This window comes from Phycodurus eques, chromosome 1, assembly GCF_024500275.1.
Source record: "Phycodurus eques isolate BA_2022a chromosome 1, UOR_Pequ_1.1, whole genome shotgun sequence".
NCBI classification, from domain to species: Eukaryota; Metazoa; Chordata; class Actinopteri; order Syngnathiformes; family Syngnathidae; genus Phycodurus; species Phycodurus eques.
The window spans coordinates 19276527-19295560 of record NC_084525.1 but is presented as its reverse complement, the minus strand read 5'-3'; the positions used below and the strand labels follow the sequence as shown (position 1 = coordinate 19295560).

At 40.7% G+C, this 19034-nt stretch overlaps 1 protein-coding gene across 6 annotated transcripts in view; it reads right to left on the bottom strand.

Moving 5' to 3' along the window:
* Positions 1 to 19034, bottom strand: part of LOC133407880 (thymocyte selection-associated high mobility group box protein TOX-like) — a 118847-nt gene that overhangs the window by 57450 nt on the left and 42363 nt on the right. For 5 of the 6 annotated variants that reach the window (XM_061686237.1, XM_061686321.1, XM_061686410.1 and 2 more), the window contains exon 2: positions 14215 to 14307. The exons of the other annotated variant lie outside the window; for it this stretch is intronic. In XM_061686237.1, coding sequence (XP_061542221.1) covers positions 14215 to 14307 — 93 coding nt within the window. The remainder of the gene's footprint in view (positions 1 to 14214; positions 14308 to 19034) is intronic. 6 annotated transcript variants of the gene reach the window in all.

Sequence of the window (19034 nt, the reverse complement as noted above, 5' to 3'; positions counted from 1 at the left end):
AAGTGGATGGGGAACAAAGTAGCGCAGCTCACGAGGCCCACAACTAGGTCATGCCTCGCAATCATCAACAAAGCTGAGTGTCTCAAAGCTAATGAAGCCACAAGGTTGACGTTTATGCTAACTAGCATACCCAGGGAAACCATGTAATATTTACACTGCGCTAATCTCGCGACACAACACTGGGAACGTTTCATCGAGTCACAGGTGAGACGGAGGGCAGCCGAATGGCAGCCATACAAGCTTGGGTTTGACTGATGGACAATCCATAAGCTCCACATAAAACCTTGGAGGCAACATCTGTTTACGTGGGGGGTTGGGTACAGAAAGACACAGAGAGAGAGAGCGAGAGAGAGAGAGAGAGAGAGAGAGAGAGAGAGAGAGAGAGAGAGAGAGAGTGAGAGAGAGAGAGAGAGAGTGTGTCATTTCAACATTTTTGACAATGTTCTGACGGCTGTTACAGACCAAACCAGTAAGTGAATCATCATCAGTGTATGTTTGTTCATTTGTTGCTATTTGAAAATCATGTCCTGTGTTTGAATAAAGGAATGGAAATTTTGTATTTTTTTTTTTATCTGATCCCTCAATTAATTGATGAAATAATCCACAGATTAATTGATTAATAAAATAAGCAGCGCTACAAATGTGCTTTGCATTATTATGGAATTTATTTTTATGAATAGTTAAGCGCCGACATGTTATTTTTCCGAGCAACATCAACACAAAAAGTTGTATTTCAAAAAAGGAGACATTTTTTCATTAATTGAAGGAAGCTACCAGTATTATTTTAATTAAATTGTTGTTACTAAAATCAAAAAGGTATTTATTTTCTTTTAATTTTGGTGCATTACTTTTAAAAAGGTTGAATTGAGGCAACTTTTGATAGAAAATCTTACAGAGTACTTGTGAGACAAAGTTATCATGCTAGGGCTGCACAATTAATCTAATTTTAATCGTGATGGCAATTTTGGCTGCCACGATAAAATGAGCCTGATCGTCGGCGCTTTTTTAAATTTCAAATGCGGGCGCTGTTGCATATGAAAAGTGCTTCATTTGCAGCAATGCCCGCAACCTAGTCAGCAAGGCGCCAGGGGGCGAACATATGGTTAAGGCTTCATTAAGGGCCTTCACCGTGCTCCGTGACCAATTTCAAAATAAAAGCGTAAAATTGCATTGATGTCCAATGTAGTAATATATAAAGCTGTTACTTTGAAGTTGGTCCTCTCGGCGGATAGGCACCATGAACACTATATTAACAATCGTTGTAGCGGCTGCCTTGACTTCAACTTTTCGGCCGGCCTGACCGCAATGAAAAAGAACAGCAGAAGTAAATGAAGACGGAAATCACAACTGTCGAGTTCTCTGCAGTTTGTGACCACGCACGACTGACCAATCAAGCAGAACATCGTCCTTGACAATTCACTATATTGACGGGGTTTTTCAAATGAAAAGTCGGTGCTTGTAGACTAATGTTATTGCGTTTTATGCATTAACTGTATTTGCTTCCATTAAGTTGCACTTCGTCATTACATTTTCTAATAGCATATTTATTCAGTTAGCACTTGGTAAAGTAGAAATTCTTGGGGTACATTTATTTTATTATTATCTGTCCTATATTCTTATTTAAAAATTCATTTTGCACTGAAAAGTAGTGCAATAAAAATAAAGATTTTTCCCTCACATAAGGAATAATCGTGATGAAATAATTGTGATTACAAAATTGATCGAAATAATAGTGATGATTATTATGGCCATAATCGTGCAGCCCTATATCATGTTTATCTTTTTTGGGAAATTTCACATTATGTTATGTTACATTTATGATAGTGTCCCTATAATTACTGCACATCTACAAGTAATGTCATAGTTTTTAATGAGCTTACATTTTGCGATACCAGAAATGAAATTATGTATCATATTTAAGTTGCACTTTGTGACCGGGATATGTCAGAAGTGGGATTTAATCAGAGCTCTGAATTACACTGCCATTACATTCAGTTTACTTAAAGCAGGACTACTTTTACTGACGTAACCACTATACGTTTTAATCATATACTGTATGTTCGTCCTTCACTACAGTGCGGATAAAAGTGGAGCCCATTACTGGTACAGTTGTACTTTCACCTCGTTCTACATCAAAGTGGACTATAAAAATGTAGAAAAAGTACAGCGTACACACACTCAACAAACTTTTAGAACTTTTCAATGTATATAAGAGAATCTCAAGCAGAATGGGTAATACTTGTGACTTTAAAAGCTTTTTTCAGCACACCAAGCCTCTAAATATAATTCTCTCACCGAGCGGAATTAATAAGCCCAGAACAGTACACAGCCATTCTGTGAAGAAAGGGGTGTGGTGGTGGTGGTGTATAGAGGGGGTGCACGGTGGCAACGGGGACGGGGGGGGGGGGCTCCTCATGCAATATGCATGCCTGTTTGAGCACCCTCCTTCCTCATCTTCACCCTCTTTTCTTGATTTCTCTTTCTACAGCTCTCACTTCCTCCCTCTTTCTGTGTTCAATTAAGCTGCAGAAGAGACCGAACAAACCTCAATCTGAGACAATGTGCCCCTGAATTTTGATGTTTTCCAACACACACACACACCCAAAATAAAAGAGGGGGGAAGCAAAAAAGACAACGTTGCATGGGAGTGGGTAAAAAACAAGACAAGAAAGACTACAGTACCAATTCTGCCACCACACCCAAAGCAAACAATGAACATGGCGCACACACATGCACGCACATACACACGAACACGCACGCACACACACACACACGCACACGCACACACACACACACACACACGGTCACAAATGGTCTTGTAATGTAACAGTGAATCTGTACTTTGCTTCATTACTTATATTTCTGTCAACTTTCACTTTTACTCCTCTACATTTCTGAAATAAAATTTACATTTTACTGTGATACATTTACCCTTAATCATCTTCAAAACTCCATCCATCCACTCTCTGAGCTGCTTATCCTCACAGTGCTGGAGCCTATCCAAGCTATCATCGGGCAGGAGGCGGGGCACACCCTGAACTGGTCGCCAGCCAATTGCAGGGCACATATAAAGAAATAACCATCCACACTGACATTGACACCAACAGGCAATTTAGAGTCTTCAATCAACCAACCATGAATGTTTTTGGGATGAGAAAATGGAGAAAACCCACGCAGGCATGGGCAGAACATGCAAACTCCACACAGGCGGGGCCGGGGATTGAACCCGGGTCCTCAGAACTAACTAACTAACTAACCAGTCGCCCCACCGTGCCGCCTCCTTCAAAACTCGTTACTACAAAATATAATCCAAAGAAATTGTTTGTTGATGTAATGCCTGAACCGTGTCTCACAAAGCGGAAGTACTGCCTGTACTGATGTGGGAGAGATACAGGTATGGGAGAGGTCATGAAATGAGACGCAGGTAGTCAGGAAGTCTTTATATGAACACACTGGTAAAGGGTGTGTGTGTGTGTGTGTGTGTGTGTGTGTGTGTGTGTGTCTCCCGCTGTCATTCCTTCGAGCTTGAGCCCAGATGATGGTAGCGTTGCATGATGGCCAAGCTAACTAGGATAAAATAAAAATTAGAAATACATAAATAAAAACATTCTCTAAATTCTAACCACTCCCTATGTTCTTTAATACAGTGGCGCCTTGAGATATGAGTGACTTCGAGATACGACATGTCATTCATTCAGCTGATTTTTTTCGTTGACTTGCAAATGAAAAAACAGATACATGGCAGTGAACTCACTCACTTCAGTTTGGCAAATATTGAACAATTCATCAAAAAAGAGGCTTTACGCTATTTAATCCCACTCCCAGTTAATATTTACTCGAAAACTAAACATAAAACAAAGTGATTTACATATTGTGTATTTAGGTTTAGCATCGATGGTTGTGGTTTTAGAAGCGACATATATTTGAACACAAATGGTGGAGCAACACATATAGACAGATTATATACTGTAACAATACTCAACAGGCACATATAGTTTTTCTTTGCAATACGAAGAATGAATGACTAATATTACAACATCTTACTGAGTGGTAGTAGAATATGAAGTACTATTCTTCACTTGTGTCAAAATGACTGTATTATACTGGCCCCCTGTGGCCTGCTAACCCTCGTCCACCGTGCCGGCTTGTTTATTAATCACACTCTATTTAATTGAATTAATTGCTATGTTTATGTACAGTACAATATTATAGAGTGCTATTTTTCCATATTACAAAAAAAAAAAACCTTACTTAATCTTAATCTATTTTTTCGGGGTGGTGGGGGGGGGGGGGTGCAGGCTGGACCGGATAGGTGGCATTTTCATTAATTTCAATTGGTAAAGATGAGATACGAGTGTTTTAAGTTACGAGCATGGTCAGGAAAGGAATCAAAATCATATCTCAAGGCACCATCATACTTTTACTTCCAATACTTAAGTACATTTAATATTAGCAAATGACTTTTGATACAGCACATTTGAGATACTTGAAGACTTACTCCAGTAATATTCTACAAAGTGACAACAATAACTTTAGTCTTCAAGTCAAAGTCACTTCTACTTGTTGTTTTCTGTTATACGTTGTATTTTTACTCAAGTGTTGCTTTCAGGTACTTTATACAAGAATGTACACACACACGCAAAGCCTGTAAAGAGTGCAGCTTGTAGCAATGGCGACACTGCTCTGTTGTTGTTAGATAAGGGAAACAGGGCCTCTTCCTCCGTGTGACAGCACACCACACACACCTAAACACACGCACAACCGACTACAACTGGACATGACTCGCACACACAACACACAAACTGCCATCATAAAAATGTAATACCGAGTATAGGCTTTTGAGTGACGAAATGGAGTTGGAGGCGGCTTGGCCAGTTCGTCTGCGTGTGAGCATCTGGGCTGGAGTTGTGGTCAATTGTTTCACTGTTATCAGCTTTATTTTCATATTCAAAAAGCACATTATGTTTATGTGGACAGATAAAAGACAGCATTACTATCTCGATCAGATATGGGACAAGATAAAGATGATTTACTGACATTTTGGCATCTTGAAAACTATTAAGTGAGGAGGACAAAGTTGATCTATGTTTGGAAATAAAAAAAACAATGTAACTCTAGTTGGATGGTTCCTGAAGCACCCTCAAGTGAAATGTCACTCACAAAAACAGCATAACTCCTATCAGAAGCTGGGGGAAAAACATTTAACACCCACAAAAAACATAATACACCACTTCCGACACCACCAATTTAAAAATAAAGATGGTTGCACCTCTCATTCATCCGCTTTCTGTTGCAGTGCAGCAGCCACAAACACATCAAACTTTCAACGCGGAGACAGTGACAGAAGCAAGACAAGACAGAGGAGAAAGCTTTTTGTTTTCACTGTGAACTCAAGTTCAGTGAGTTATTGAGCTCTTATCAGAATTGAAATCTTATCACTGATAGGACCTCAAAACATTTTAGTGCAATTCAGAGCTTCAAAGACAAAAAGATGTTCTACATGTAATACATAAGTTCTATTTGAAATGCAGGGACTGAGAATCAACCCAAAGAATCAAGTTATTACCGCGCCACATGAATAATTACAATTAATTAATGTTTTGCTACCCATTGAGCCTGTGATTTCTTACCAAAATAGCAGCTGAAAATGATGCAAGATAACTATATTTATTTGGCCATCAGCTTCAAAATTTTAAAAAATCAATGCAAAGATACACTTGCTTGTATACAAGTATAATAGCATTCCTGTGGTTGTCATGGCAACCATAGATCACGAACGTATGTCTCACATTGTGATAGCAGAGGTGCGTGCATTGTTTGCACAAACTTTGCTGTCCACTCACAGATCAGACATGCTCTGCCTCAAGTTACTTCGACTTTTGTTAGTGTGTTGTGCATGCACCTGTCGGCTGGAAGAAAAATTAATTGGTTTTAACAGCATTTGCTGTCTCAACTTAGGCCAAAAATGAAATTAAGTTATCACTTTATGTTTCCCCCCCTCTAAATGATATTAAAAAAAAAAAAAGTAAAAAAAAAAAAAACTTTCATAAGACATTTCAACTTCATTTGCGCTGGACCCACGGTAATAAATATGTAATTAAATGGATGCATTTTTCTGGTTCTGGTATATAATTCCCTCTCTGTATCGCCGTTCATTTATTCAGTGCATTGCACATTTTTTTTCTTAAAGGTCAGTATAGTGCAGTTACTCACCTGCTCATCCTCGATAAAGTCAGATTTGTAGGGTAAATGATTTAAATGTGGCAGCAATAACTCACAGAAGGTCGCTTGCTCTTCTGTAACTCATACAATTGGTAAATTACCAAATTGCTTGAGGGTGCAAAGGACATGAGAGGAAAAAAACTCTAAAACACAAGCCGCAGTCACAGTTTAAAAAAAATAAATTCACAAACACCAACTTTAGCACGACAACTAGCTAATGTGCAAACTCGTAACAATATTGAAAGGAACAAATGCAAGTAAAGAACAACGTTTAGCTTGATTTTGTACAATGACAGTACTGTAGTTTAAAACAATGAATTCTGGAAAGCAAAAATGCTTTTTTGCTGATTACATTGCCATGACTTTCTGTACTGTATGAAACAAAGTTCTATAGTAATAAGATAAATAATTGGTGGCTACTTCACAGATTTCATTTACTGCAGTTGTTTTTTGTTTTTGTAACCTAACCCCCGGGATAAACGAGGGTTTACTGTACTTATTCTGCATTCCAGAGACCCGGTAAGTTAGAAATTTCCAAACTCCAAGTGGGAAGTGCAATGGAACCCACCCAAAAACAGATTGCCAAATCGGTGTTAACGGTATAAACCAAAATGCTGTCGAACATCTCTCAACAATGGTGGTGTACACAGATACTATACGGTATTAATGTGTACAGCTGAGAAAAGAAATCGCCATTTATCACAACCTGTATATCCTGGATATACTGCTACAGTGTATCTCTCTCTATGAATTTATTCGGTCTAATGTTGAATTAAAAAGATTAGGTTTATAGTTAGTCAGATTATCCATTCACAAAGCATTCTGTATATTATCTTATTGCATTTGTCAGCCATGTTTTTAGTTTACTTTTGACTGGAAAACTTTAGGCTCTGACTGTACATACTTGCGATCCTTTCCTTTGTGCATTGTGTGCAATAAAGCGTTGGACAAATGCTTTGCTTTCCATTCAACTCTATGTACTGAAAACACATTGCAATCATGCTACCTCTGCCCATCTGACCATCATAAATAATGTGCGCTTCAACCGCATGCTAACCAACAGTTTCGAAACACCGAAATAGCTTCAAGCGCAGCAGCATCACATGCAATGAAGTTGGCCCTACAGGTGCAGAATAATAGTATATTTAACTACATAGGCAGCACAAGGAAGTAAGTAGTTATCCCACCTGTCTGCCTGACAGTTACACATTCTGAGGTGAACAATACATTGTGTTGTTGAGGTTTCTCAGGTGAGGATGCAGAGCACAAGGCACTTTTAACTGGGGTAAACAGCGATGAGGAGGAGATAAATGGCAGCGTGAATGTCACATTACCCCAAGCCCTTTGCCTCAGTGAACCACAGCATCAGATAACTGCAGCGGGGAGGGGAGGGGGGGGGGGGGGGGGGTCTGGTTTCCTCCATCATATAATTGCTTATCTCATTGTAATCTACTGCTTGCTATTGCTGCACAGAATAGGAAAGAAGTAAAAAAGTGATGGGACCGTCAAAAAAGGTTCACGTTTGACAGGTGTGGTAGTAACAATGACAAATTATTACAAGCACAGGGAACACTCATCTACTTCCATTAAGTGTCTCCCTTGTCAGTTTTGCACTTCACAAAACAAGAAACTTCACTCTATCTATCAACAATAACAGAGGGTATACCAAAGACTATTTCTGCATTTGAACAGAAGTAATATAGCAATGTTCTTAAGTCAGACTGACTGCCATAAGATATCGTTTGTTTCTACTCTGGAAAACAATTCTGTCACATTTGGAATTATCAAATAAAACTGTTGCGTAAACATGCTGAAAAGGGAAAAAAAAAACATGTCAATTTACATCTGAAAAGGCATATTTGGCACCTTAACTTATTTTCATACGTGTGCTTTTGGAATTAAAAAGCAGAACTTGTAACATACAGTAAATTCTAGTAAGTGTCCCTTCTTATCAACAAAAACAATACAGACCAGGGTGACCAACTGACCATGTGCACTGATTTGCAGCTGAAGGAGTACAGCAACACCATTTGAACAAACTATAGAGAAGTTAACCACTGCTCATATAACAAAATAAGAAAAATTACTCATTGAAGATGCCTGACAGACACATACTGCAAGAGGAACAGGGAAATGTTTGCAGTGTTTTATAGGAATGAAATGAAAATTCTTGACCAAAAACTGAAAATTTGGAACCTAATGTGGAAAACCGAAAGCCGAAACACCGAAATAAATAACTGCCAATTATTAGTAAAATTGCATTTTTGGCTATGACTGCAGAGATGCCAAACTATAGAAATGCACTTCCAGGACAATTTGTCTGAATTTCCATTTTTTCAATTATGTCAAGAACATTACCACGGGACAGCTATTGTAGTATATTATGTAATAGGATAAAAATAATTCTGGATGATGTTCAATTGTACAACATAATCATTACTCTATGATTGTTAATAAATTTTGGCTTCAATATTTGTTCTTTTAATTAATTTATTTATTTTAAATGTATTGTCTTGCATGCTATTTTTGTATTTCCTGTATCCACTATTGCTTCAGAAACATTGCAAATTTCCCCATTGTGGGAATAATAAAGATTATCTCCCTCCATCCATTTTCTGTACCGCTTCTCCTCACTAGGGTCGCGGGCGTTCTGGAGCCTATCTCAGCAATCTTCGGGCGAGAGGCGCGGACACCCTGCACATAGAAACAAACAACCATTCGCACTCACATTCACACCGACAAGCAATTTAGAGTCTTCAAGAAATCTACCATGCATGTTTTGGTGATGTGGGAGGAAACCGGAGTATCCGGAGAAAACCCACGCAGGTGAGGCTGGTATTTGAACCCCGGTCCTCAGAACTGTGACTTGAAGTCTCAAGATATTTACTGCCATCTCTAAATTGTCCTTCGGTGTGAATGGTTGTTTGTCTATGTTTTCCTTACAATTGGCTGGTGATCAATCCAGGGTGTACCCTGCCTCTTGCCCAAAGTCAGCTGTGATAGGCTCCAGCTCACCTGCAAACCTACTGAAGATAGGGACTATAGAAAAAAGTTGGATTCATTTATAGTTTTTCGGTTCTTTTGTTAATAAGATCGTGGAGGGAGTCAATGATTGGCCCAAGAAATAAGTTCAATCAGGAGATTTAACAACTCGTGCACAAGAGAGTTACAGTGCACTGAAGATCATTCAATAAGAGTCTCCCCAGCATGACCTGGTCATCTTCTGGGGTCTGTCTTTGTGTTTGTCTCACTCTGCCCACAAAGGGTGTGGAATTTCCATCTGTTATCTCAGGAGCGTCTGCCTCACAGTTGTGAGGGCCGGGGTTCAATCCCGTGTGGTGTTTGCATGTTCTCCCCGTGCATGTGTGGGTTTTCTCCGGGCACTCCGGTTTCCTCCCACATTCCAAAAACATGCATGGTAGGTTAATTGAAGTCTCTAAATTGCCCCGAGGTGTGAATGTGAGTGCGAATGGTTGTTTGTTTGTATGTGCCCTGCGATTGGCTGGCAACCAGTTCAGGGTGTACCCCGCCTCCTGCCCGATGATAGCTGGGATAGACTCCAGCACTCCCGCGACCCTTGTGAGGATAAGCGGCTCAGAAAATCTTATCACTGATAGGACACTGATAGGAGAAAATGGATGGATGGATGGATCTCAGGAGCATAATTTCCAGTCAGGAGGTGCGTGGTTACTTCATGAGACATTTTCAACCTTTGATAGTACAAAGTATGACGATAGTTGATCAAGCGTGATAAAATATTGCTCAAGAGATGTTTAAAGCAATACTAAAAATTTGGGATGGGACTCAAACATGATTAATTAATTACAAACAAATGTTTTTTTTAACAGATATTAATTGCATTTTGTTTTCCACAAAACACAGAATCTTTGTCTGTGTACGATTTCCTGGTACACCAATTACACTGACGCACATGTCAGAGCTCGGCTACCAAAATGGAGGAATTGGATGAAGCAGCGTTGCGAGAAGGAGGCAAATTTCATTTAAAAAATGCCCGATGGAAGCCTTGATAACCGTGGTTTTGTGCATTTGTCCAAAAAGGAGTTTTCATACCACAGAAGCACTTCAACCCTGCGACATGTGATTCAACTTTTTAACAGCCACAGAGAAACCATTTAAAGCAAATACTGTTCTGAAAATCTGTCCTAAAATGGCACTTTAACCTTAGGTCTGTTTAATTTTGACCAGGGATAATTTCGATTATTTTTTATACTGTTTTGTATTGAAATGCAATTAAATGCATTTTTCCAGAGTTAACAATATTCCTGTCTGTGTCAATTATTTGATTCAAGGGTCCACTAAAATCTGTTTACTGTAGATTCAACCACGTTGCTTTATCGGACAAATATTGTTATACGATTAAAATGTGAATATTCAAGATCAATTACTTACAAAGCTTCTAATTCATTACATTATTTGTAATCAATCCCCCCTACTAAAAATATAATATCTAACAATTTTAATAACATTATTAGGGATGGACACTCGGGTGAAGAGAGGGGCGGAGCTGTCAAATGATCACCACCTGGTGGTGAGTTGGCTCCGATGGTGGGGAGAATACTTCGAAGACCTCCTCAATTCCACCGACACGCCTTCCCACGAGGAAGCAGAGTCTGGGATCTCTGAGGCGGGCTCTCCTATCTCTGGGGTTGAGGTCACCGAGATGGTTAAAAAGCTCCTCGGTGGCAAGGCCCCAGGGGTGGATGAGATTCGCCCGGAGTTCCTAAAGGCTCTGGATGTTGTGGAGTTGTCCTGGTTGACACGCATCTGCAACATCGCGTGGACATCGGGGACAGTGCCTCTGAATTGGCAGACTGGGGTGGTGGTTCCCCTTTTTAAGAAGGGGGACCGGAGGGTGTGTTCCAACTACAGGGGGATCACACTCCTCAGCCTCCCTGGTAAGGTCTATTCAGGGGTGCTGGAGAGGAGGGTCCGTCGGGAAGTCAAATCTCAGATTCAAGAGGAGCAGTATGGTTTTTGTCCTGGCCGTGGAACAGTGGACTTGAGGGCGCATGGGAGTTCGCCCAACCAGTCTACATGTGTTTTGTGGACTTGAAGAAGGCATTTGACCGTGTCTCTCGGGGAGTCCTGGGGGGGGGGGGGGTGCTTTGGGAGTATGGGGTACCGCACCCCCTGATATGAGCTGTTCGGTCCCTGTACGACCAGAGTCAGAGTTTGGTCCGCATATCCGGCAGTAAGTCGGACTCGTTTCCAGTGAGGGTTGGACTCCGCCAAGGCTGCCCTTTGTCACCAATTCTGTTCATAACTTTTATGGACAGAATTTCAAGGAGCAGCCTAAGCGTACAGTGGGTCCGGTTTGGTGGCCTCAGTATTGCATCTCTGCTTTTTGAAGATGATGTGGTTCTGTTTGCTTCTTCAAGCCGTGATCTCCAACTTTCACTAGAGCAGTTCGCAGTCGAGTGTGAAGCGGCTGTGATGAGAATCAGCACCTACAAATCTGAGATCATGGTCCTCAGTCTGAAAAGGGTGGCGTGCCCTCTCCAGGTCGGGGATGAGATGCTGCCCCAAGTGGATGTGTTCAAGTATCTTGGGGTCTTGTTCCCGAGTGAGGGAAGAATGGAACAGGAGATCGACAGGTGGATCCGTGCAGCGTCTGCAGTGATGCGGACTTTGTATCGGTCTGTTGTGGTGAAGAAGGAGTCAAGCCAAAAGGCGAAGCTCTCAATTTACCGGTCGATCTACGTTCCTACCCTCACCTATGGTCACGAGCCGTGGGTCGTGACAGAAAGAACAAGATCCCGGATACAAGTGGCCAAAATTAGTTTCCTCCGCAGGGTGTCCGGGCTCTCCCTTAGAGATAGGGTGAGAAGCTCGGTCATCAGAGTTGAGTCGCTGCTCCTCCACATCGAGAGGAGCCAGATGAGGGGGCTGGGGCATCTGATTCGGATGCCTCCCGGACACCTCCCTGATGAGGTGTTCCGGGCATGTCCCAACGGGAGGAGACCCCGTGGACGACCCAGGAAACGCTGGAGAGACTACGTCTTTCGGCTGGCCTGGGAGCGCCTCAGGATCCCCCCCGGAAGAGCTGGATGAAGTGGCTGGGGAGAGGGAAGTCTGGGCGTCCCTGCTAAAGCTACTGCCCCCGCAACCCAACCTCAGATAAGCGGTAGAAAATGGATGGATGGATGGATATTAGGGATGGGCATTCAACTATATATACTGTGGGAAATATTAGCAACTAATTAATTGATACATTTTTTTTAAAATATCACTTTTAAGTGTGAGAGTTGTGTAGGGTTGTTCGATTTCCATGTCAGTGTTGTATGGGTGCAGAATAATTATGCTACTTGGATGAGTTGCCATAGCAGCGATGTAGTTCAAGCTGACAACACAAAGCTGAAATCACATCGTATTTCTTTAGACAGCAAACCAGTTGCAACTGAATCATCAGGGCCTCTGCGAGTTGCTAAGTAGTGCACTCCATTTTGCCTCAATTGCCTTAAGGCAATAAATAAATCAATCAATCAATCAAACACACGCATCAATCAATTAATCAATCAATCAATTAAACACAATCAGAATCAGAATCATCTTTATTTGCCAAGTATGACCAAATTGACCTAATTCTTCATCAATTACTCGACCGTGATGCCAATTCCTAATTACTCACATTTTAAATCTATTGTTCTGGCATTGTTTCATTTTTTAAAGTCCATTAGCATATTAAAGCGGCACTAAGCAGGCCCAAATAATGGAATGTAAATTTGACACACCACAGAGAAGAGTCATGATAACAAGCCAAATTTGAATTAATAAAACAATTAAAAACAATCGCTAAGTATATAAAATCAGGTTTCAAAACTTGAATAATAAAGGCCACCTCTCAGCTCTCAGACACTGTGGGCGTGTCGAATGGAGGCGCCAAAAGGAATCAAGGGGGTGACAGCTTATATAATGTAAAATCACGTTAGGAGGCTCAACTTCAAATTTGAAAGGTTATTGTGGACTATAATCATAAAAATCAGGCACACAAGTCTACTTACCCTCGTTGTTGGTGAAACAGCTGAACACGGCACCTGACGACAGCGGGACGGTAGGAGGAAGCCCAGGTAGTTAGACAGTAGGCACTGCCCCATTCAAGTATCAAGTTAACCACAAAGCCATGTTGTCTCTGGTGAAAGTTTACAATATTTTCTGTCGTAAAATGCGCACTGCAGAGTCATCTGCGTGTGTCTTTAAAAAGCCAATCCATCGCTTTTTTATTTCCTCGTTTTTTGTGAGCTGATAAAAACATCACCGAGCTATTCTGTAAATTGAGGCATCCAGCAAAGACACATTTTCGGGGTGTAGCCATCCTCAGCTTGCCATCGTAAGCTGGAGTGGTAAATTGGCCTTGTTATGGAAGCTAAGCATAGCTAACTCACAACTGAGCAGCCAAACGAAATGACGTCACTTTGCACTTATTTAGTGGGGGAGGGAACTCGCATAGAAAGTATACGCCCCAGCCCCGTGATGTCACTGGGCTGTTTTAGCCACGCCCACAAAATCAGGAAAATTCAAACAGTGAAAAAGATGTTTAAGCTATGTCTCAACAACTCAGCACTATATTGCTATGTCTTGGCATATGTTTTCAACACTAATCTTCAAACAGACTATTTAATTGATTTAAAAACGAAACACGGATATCTGCTTCGAGTCCCTCTAAGGTTACCAAAGTTATGAAGGTTCTCCCCAATAGTAAAAAACCCAACAACAACAAAATGGCATCCTATTTTTGGACAATGAAAATAGTGCCACCCTATTATAGAATAATTGTGTTCACTCAAGTCTGTGAAACATTTGTTTGTGTGTTCTATTGTTAGAAAGTTTTTTGTCGCTATGTTCATTACGACTTGCCATAAACATTTTAGGTTCTATAAGTTAGTACTCCTGTGAGGTCTAAAGTCACCGAACAACTGCACAGCACAAACAGGGGATGTTTTCACTGAGAGGGGCTTTGCTAATGTATCTCACCACAGCAGTGGGCAGTCTTTTCCTAGCTGGACTGATGCCTGGAGGGGGGGCAGAGTGGAGCCTGACCCCTCGCTCACCCACACTGTACCGGGCCTGTGGTTTGAGATAGAAAGACAGAGACACAGAGAGAGAGAGAGAGAGAGAGAAACAGAGGGAGAGAGAGAGAGAGAGAGAGAGGGAGAGCGAGAGAGAGAGAGAGAGGAGACGGAGAAGACAAAAGCGGGGAAGGAAACGACATGGTGGGGCTTTAGTTTGCAAGGTACAAGCAGGGCATTTGCAAAGGAACATGTCTAGCCAAACACCCCCCCACGCCCCCACCCCACACACACACCCCTCTTGAAACCGCTACATCCTTTACAGCCCTCATGCCCAACGCACGTGTACAGGGGGAGGAGTAATGGCATGAGACAACACAGTGATTCCACCTTGGGATGGTGGGGGGGTGGTTTCGTGAATGGAGGTTAATGAGCTGACATCCTCTGCGCCCAAAATACACACTAACCCCCCCCATCCCTTTGCTTGTATCCCTGCGTTCCTCCTCACACTGACAAGCAGACACACAAACCCCAACAAGGTAGCGGCACTGAGCCAAGACTGTGGAGACTGACTGAAGGTGTATTGGGGCACAATGAGTGAACTCGGCATGCTGCTCACAGCAACGACTGTATTTGAACAACTGAAACTTCAGCCATGACTTTGTGCAGTCAGATTAAAATGAAATTCTCAGCGAAGCAAGTGTGCAACTGCCCACCATTTTTGTAAGATACTTTAAATACAAACAGAGCATGGGTAAACTTTGTTGTCAGACATTCCTTTTGTGAAATCCATATTATGCTACTTAATGAAATTATTTAACAAATACAAGTCATGATGAGTCACATTTTTATCACATCTGACTGCATTTCATATTTGAGCTATAACTAGCACTGTTGTGTCAGTATTGGACCGATCCCTTTAAAATCAGCAGCCTGTTAGCCAAAAGATAGCACAAGAATAGCTCAAACCTAGCCGAAAAGTTCATCACAAGTAAACAAAATTTAGCCTAGAAATAGCTCCAAACAAGCCAAATGTTTACAATTCCACAAACACGCACAAAACTTGGTAAGACTGACCACCCTAAAATATTGTTTACTAAACCCTTCAACCAGACATTACTAACCTAAAACAAACCTAAATGTAGACAAAACCGTACTTTTATCAAACCAAAATTAGAACTACCGAATACAATCGAAAACTAGCTGTCCAAGATCATTGGAATTTAAATTGTATGACCAGAAAAGCAACAACGTTAAACGGTGACCATTTTAAATGGACCACTCAGTGCTGGCATAAGGCAGATGTATTTGTTTGCCAGTGAGATATCCAAAAACTACTGATGTAAAATCTATGGCTAACGTAAATTCTTACAATTCATATACTTTAGCACCATATTGGCATGTCGTTTGCCAGGTCGATAGCTGCATTGCGCTCCTACACAGGAGAGTGTGCAGACAGGATTCAAGCATCTGCAAACTAGAGTTACACCAATAGTCTTACTAAATGGAAAAAGCACAAGAGTAAAATAACATCGTTAAAAAGAACATGATCAAAAGCAGATAGAGAATTGATGAAGTCACTACGGGTTGAAAACCACAAAGAGGAATTGTTAGTTATTAGTGGCCTGTGAAACAGCCTTTGGAGTGAGTCATTTGTGGGAAGACTTGTGCATTTTTAATATCGTTAAACCGAAGAGCCAGAAGAACACAAACGACATGAAATAATAACAGGCATTTCACCTTAGCACTATCCGGCCCTCTCAATTATTTACCACTAATGAATAGCCTTGGGCAATATTCATCCTAAGTACAATATCAACCATCCCAGAGAGGCTGAATAGAGCTCGCTGAAATACTTAAATACATTTACTCAATTATGCTCAGTACCTAACGCCAAGGAGACAACCTTGTACAAGCTTTCTACCACCCCAAAAAACAACAATCTGCTCACATTCAAGCAGGATACATCAAGGAAACAAGCAAAACAACACTGAGGGTTCATTCAAGGAAGAAAGAATATGCTTCTTTTGTTTTGTTTCTTTCCATCTTGTATGTCGGAAGACAACGTTTATCGTCAGTGTGGAATGCCACCATCCAGTATATTTCTAATGAAAACACTTCCAAATTAGGGACGGCATTTGGCAATATTTGTCCGACGTCTGCAGTTAACAACTTTTTAATACGTAAATCTCAGTATTTTCCTCCTCCATGTGCTGTCAACATGACACATATATTAATAACGAGTGATGCACCGAAAAGAAAATTCTTGACCAAAACCGAAAACCGCAAGTGGGGGGACTCAAGGCCGAAAACCGAAAGCCGAAACATCGGAAGGGATTATCAATCAAACTGAATTTACAAGCGGTTGTCATACAAAAAAAATGCAATCCAAAGCGCTTTACATTAATTAAAATTTATAAAAATAAATCAAACCTGCCAATTATTAATTATAAAACTAGTCTAATCATTAGTAAAATTGCATTTATGGCTATGACTGCAATGCTCACAATTTATCGAAATTCACTTCCAGAACAAGTTGTCTGAACTTCCATATTTTTTAAATTATGTCAAGAACATTACCATGGGACAGTTTTTGCTGTATGTAATAAAATCATTCTGCATACTGTTCATTTTTCACAACATAATCATTAGTCTATAATTGTAATCATTACAAAATTATGGCTTAAATATTTGTTATTTTATTTATTTATTTTTTAATTGTATTTATTGCATCAACCTTGTACTGGTGGACGTACTGGCAGCCAAATGACTTGCTATTGCTGCTGAAATGATGCAAATTCCCCTTTGTTGGACTGGTAAAGGTTATCTCCATCCATCCATTTTCCACACCGCTTATCCTTACTAGGGTCGCGGGCATGCTGGATCCCATCCCAGCTATCTTCGTGCGAGAGGGGTACACCCTGAATTGGTCGCCAGCCTATTGCAGGGCACGTATAAACAAACAACCATTCGCACTCACATTCACACCTACGGGCAATTTAGAGTCTTCAATTAAGCAACCATGCATGTTTTTGGGAGGTGGGAGGAAACCGGAGTACCCGGAGATGTTTTTTATTACATCGTGGAACTGATCGTTGTTACTTTGTTTCAATAAACCAAGTGTCGAATGATAAATGTACAATATGTAAAAACAAGAAAATGTACATGTACAACAAACATTGATAGATTTACATTTGTAATGCTATGGACAGATAAACTTGCCATCGAACTGGAGGTTTCATTATTTCTCATGCGCGCTTCGGGTGAAAAAACGATTTCTCCATGTTTTCCCTTCTTCATTAGCTATCACGATATACAGTATTGTTTCTTGCTGTATGGTGATATTGTTGTTATTACTGGCAAAATGTTGCAGGAATATCGCATCATGTGTGACTCTGCATTCCCACTGCTATCGCATGTGGTTTCTGCTAATCTATCACCTTCATCCGGAGGCGACAACTTCTGTTTTGTGTCCGCTAATTACACTTCATTCAGTGCACGTTAGCCTTGCTGATTACTTGTCAAAGCACTAACTACTCATGCAGTCTCAATCCAAAAAAGATAAAATAAAATATGTGACAGAAGAGGGCAGTCACATGTTCGTGGCCTGACAAAAGAACGACATGACATCAGCCAAGGCCAACATCTACGCAGACCTTGCCGACAGCATTTATCTGCTTAATATGGAAATAAGATGAAAGCAGGGGTTCAGAACATTTGCTAAGAGATTCTCCCATCCCTAAATTGTAACATGAATGCCAAAAAGTAAACAGTTTTATCCAGGCTTTGTCAAGTTAGCGTGTCATTGTCGCTGTATTACTTCAAATGTGTTTAGAATTGCTCATCTTCAAGAACTGGTGAACTGAACATACTTTATTTATTTATTTACATCCATGTTATATACCTTTACATCATCGCTTTAGTTCACTTTAGTCTGTTGTTCTCTTTTTTGTGTGCATATATGAGACACAAAATCCATCCAAAGAAGTAAAGAGCATTGAAGTTTGGTCTGACAGGATTTGGACATTTTCTATTTGTCAGTGTTTGGCTGTAAATATAACAAAAAGGAATTACATTGCTGAGGATCTTGTTCCTAGACAGCTTGTAAATTACAACCAGAGAATAAAAAAAGAGCGGAAAAACAAGAATGAGGGAATGAGGGAGCGTTTGAAAGGAAATAAATATATATATACTATTTTCATTTCAACTGGTATAGGGATTATTAAGGCTTGGGGCTCTAGAAAAAATGTGTATTAAAATAATCCACCATTTGCATTTTTTATCTCACAAAGGACGCACACACACGCGCACAGGCACACGTAGGCACGCATGCACCACGCACAGAACTGCCTCCACCCCACCCCCTTCTTCTCATCCTTCTCCTCCCCCATTTGGGTCAGCACACACATACACAGACAAACTCATATGCACATCACACACACTGTCATCATTAAATACACAAGTGTGCGCGCAAACACACACATTGAGAACAACCTGCTGCCATCTGCTCTATTCGCTCTGTACAATCCTGGCTGAATACATTATTCACTACAATATATCACATCACATTCCCTCAACGTCACAGCCCCATACTGGAAGGGAGTGAGAGCAGGGAGGGAGGGGAGGAGGTAAGGTAGAACGATTGAGAGAAAAGAGAAAAGCAGCTATTGTACTCAGAGGGGTGTGCTAAAAAGGTACTACACTCAAAACCAAATTTTTAAGGTCTTGGTCCTGTGTCAAACTGAAGAACATTGTTGTTGTTTTTTGTGTGCAAATATTCTCTTA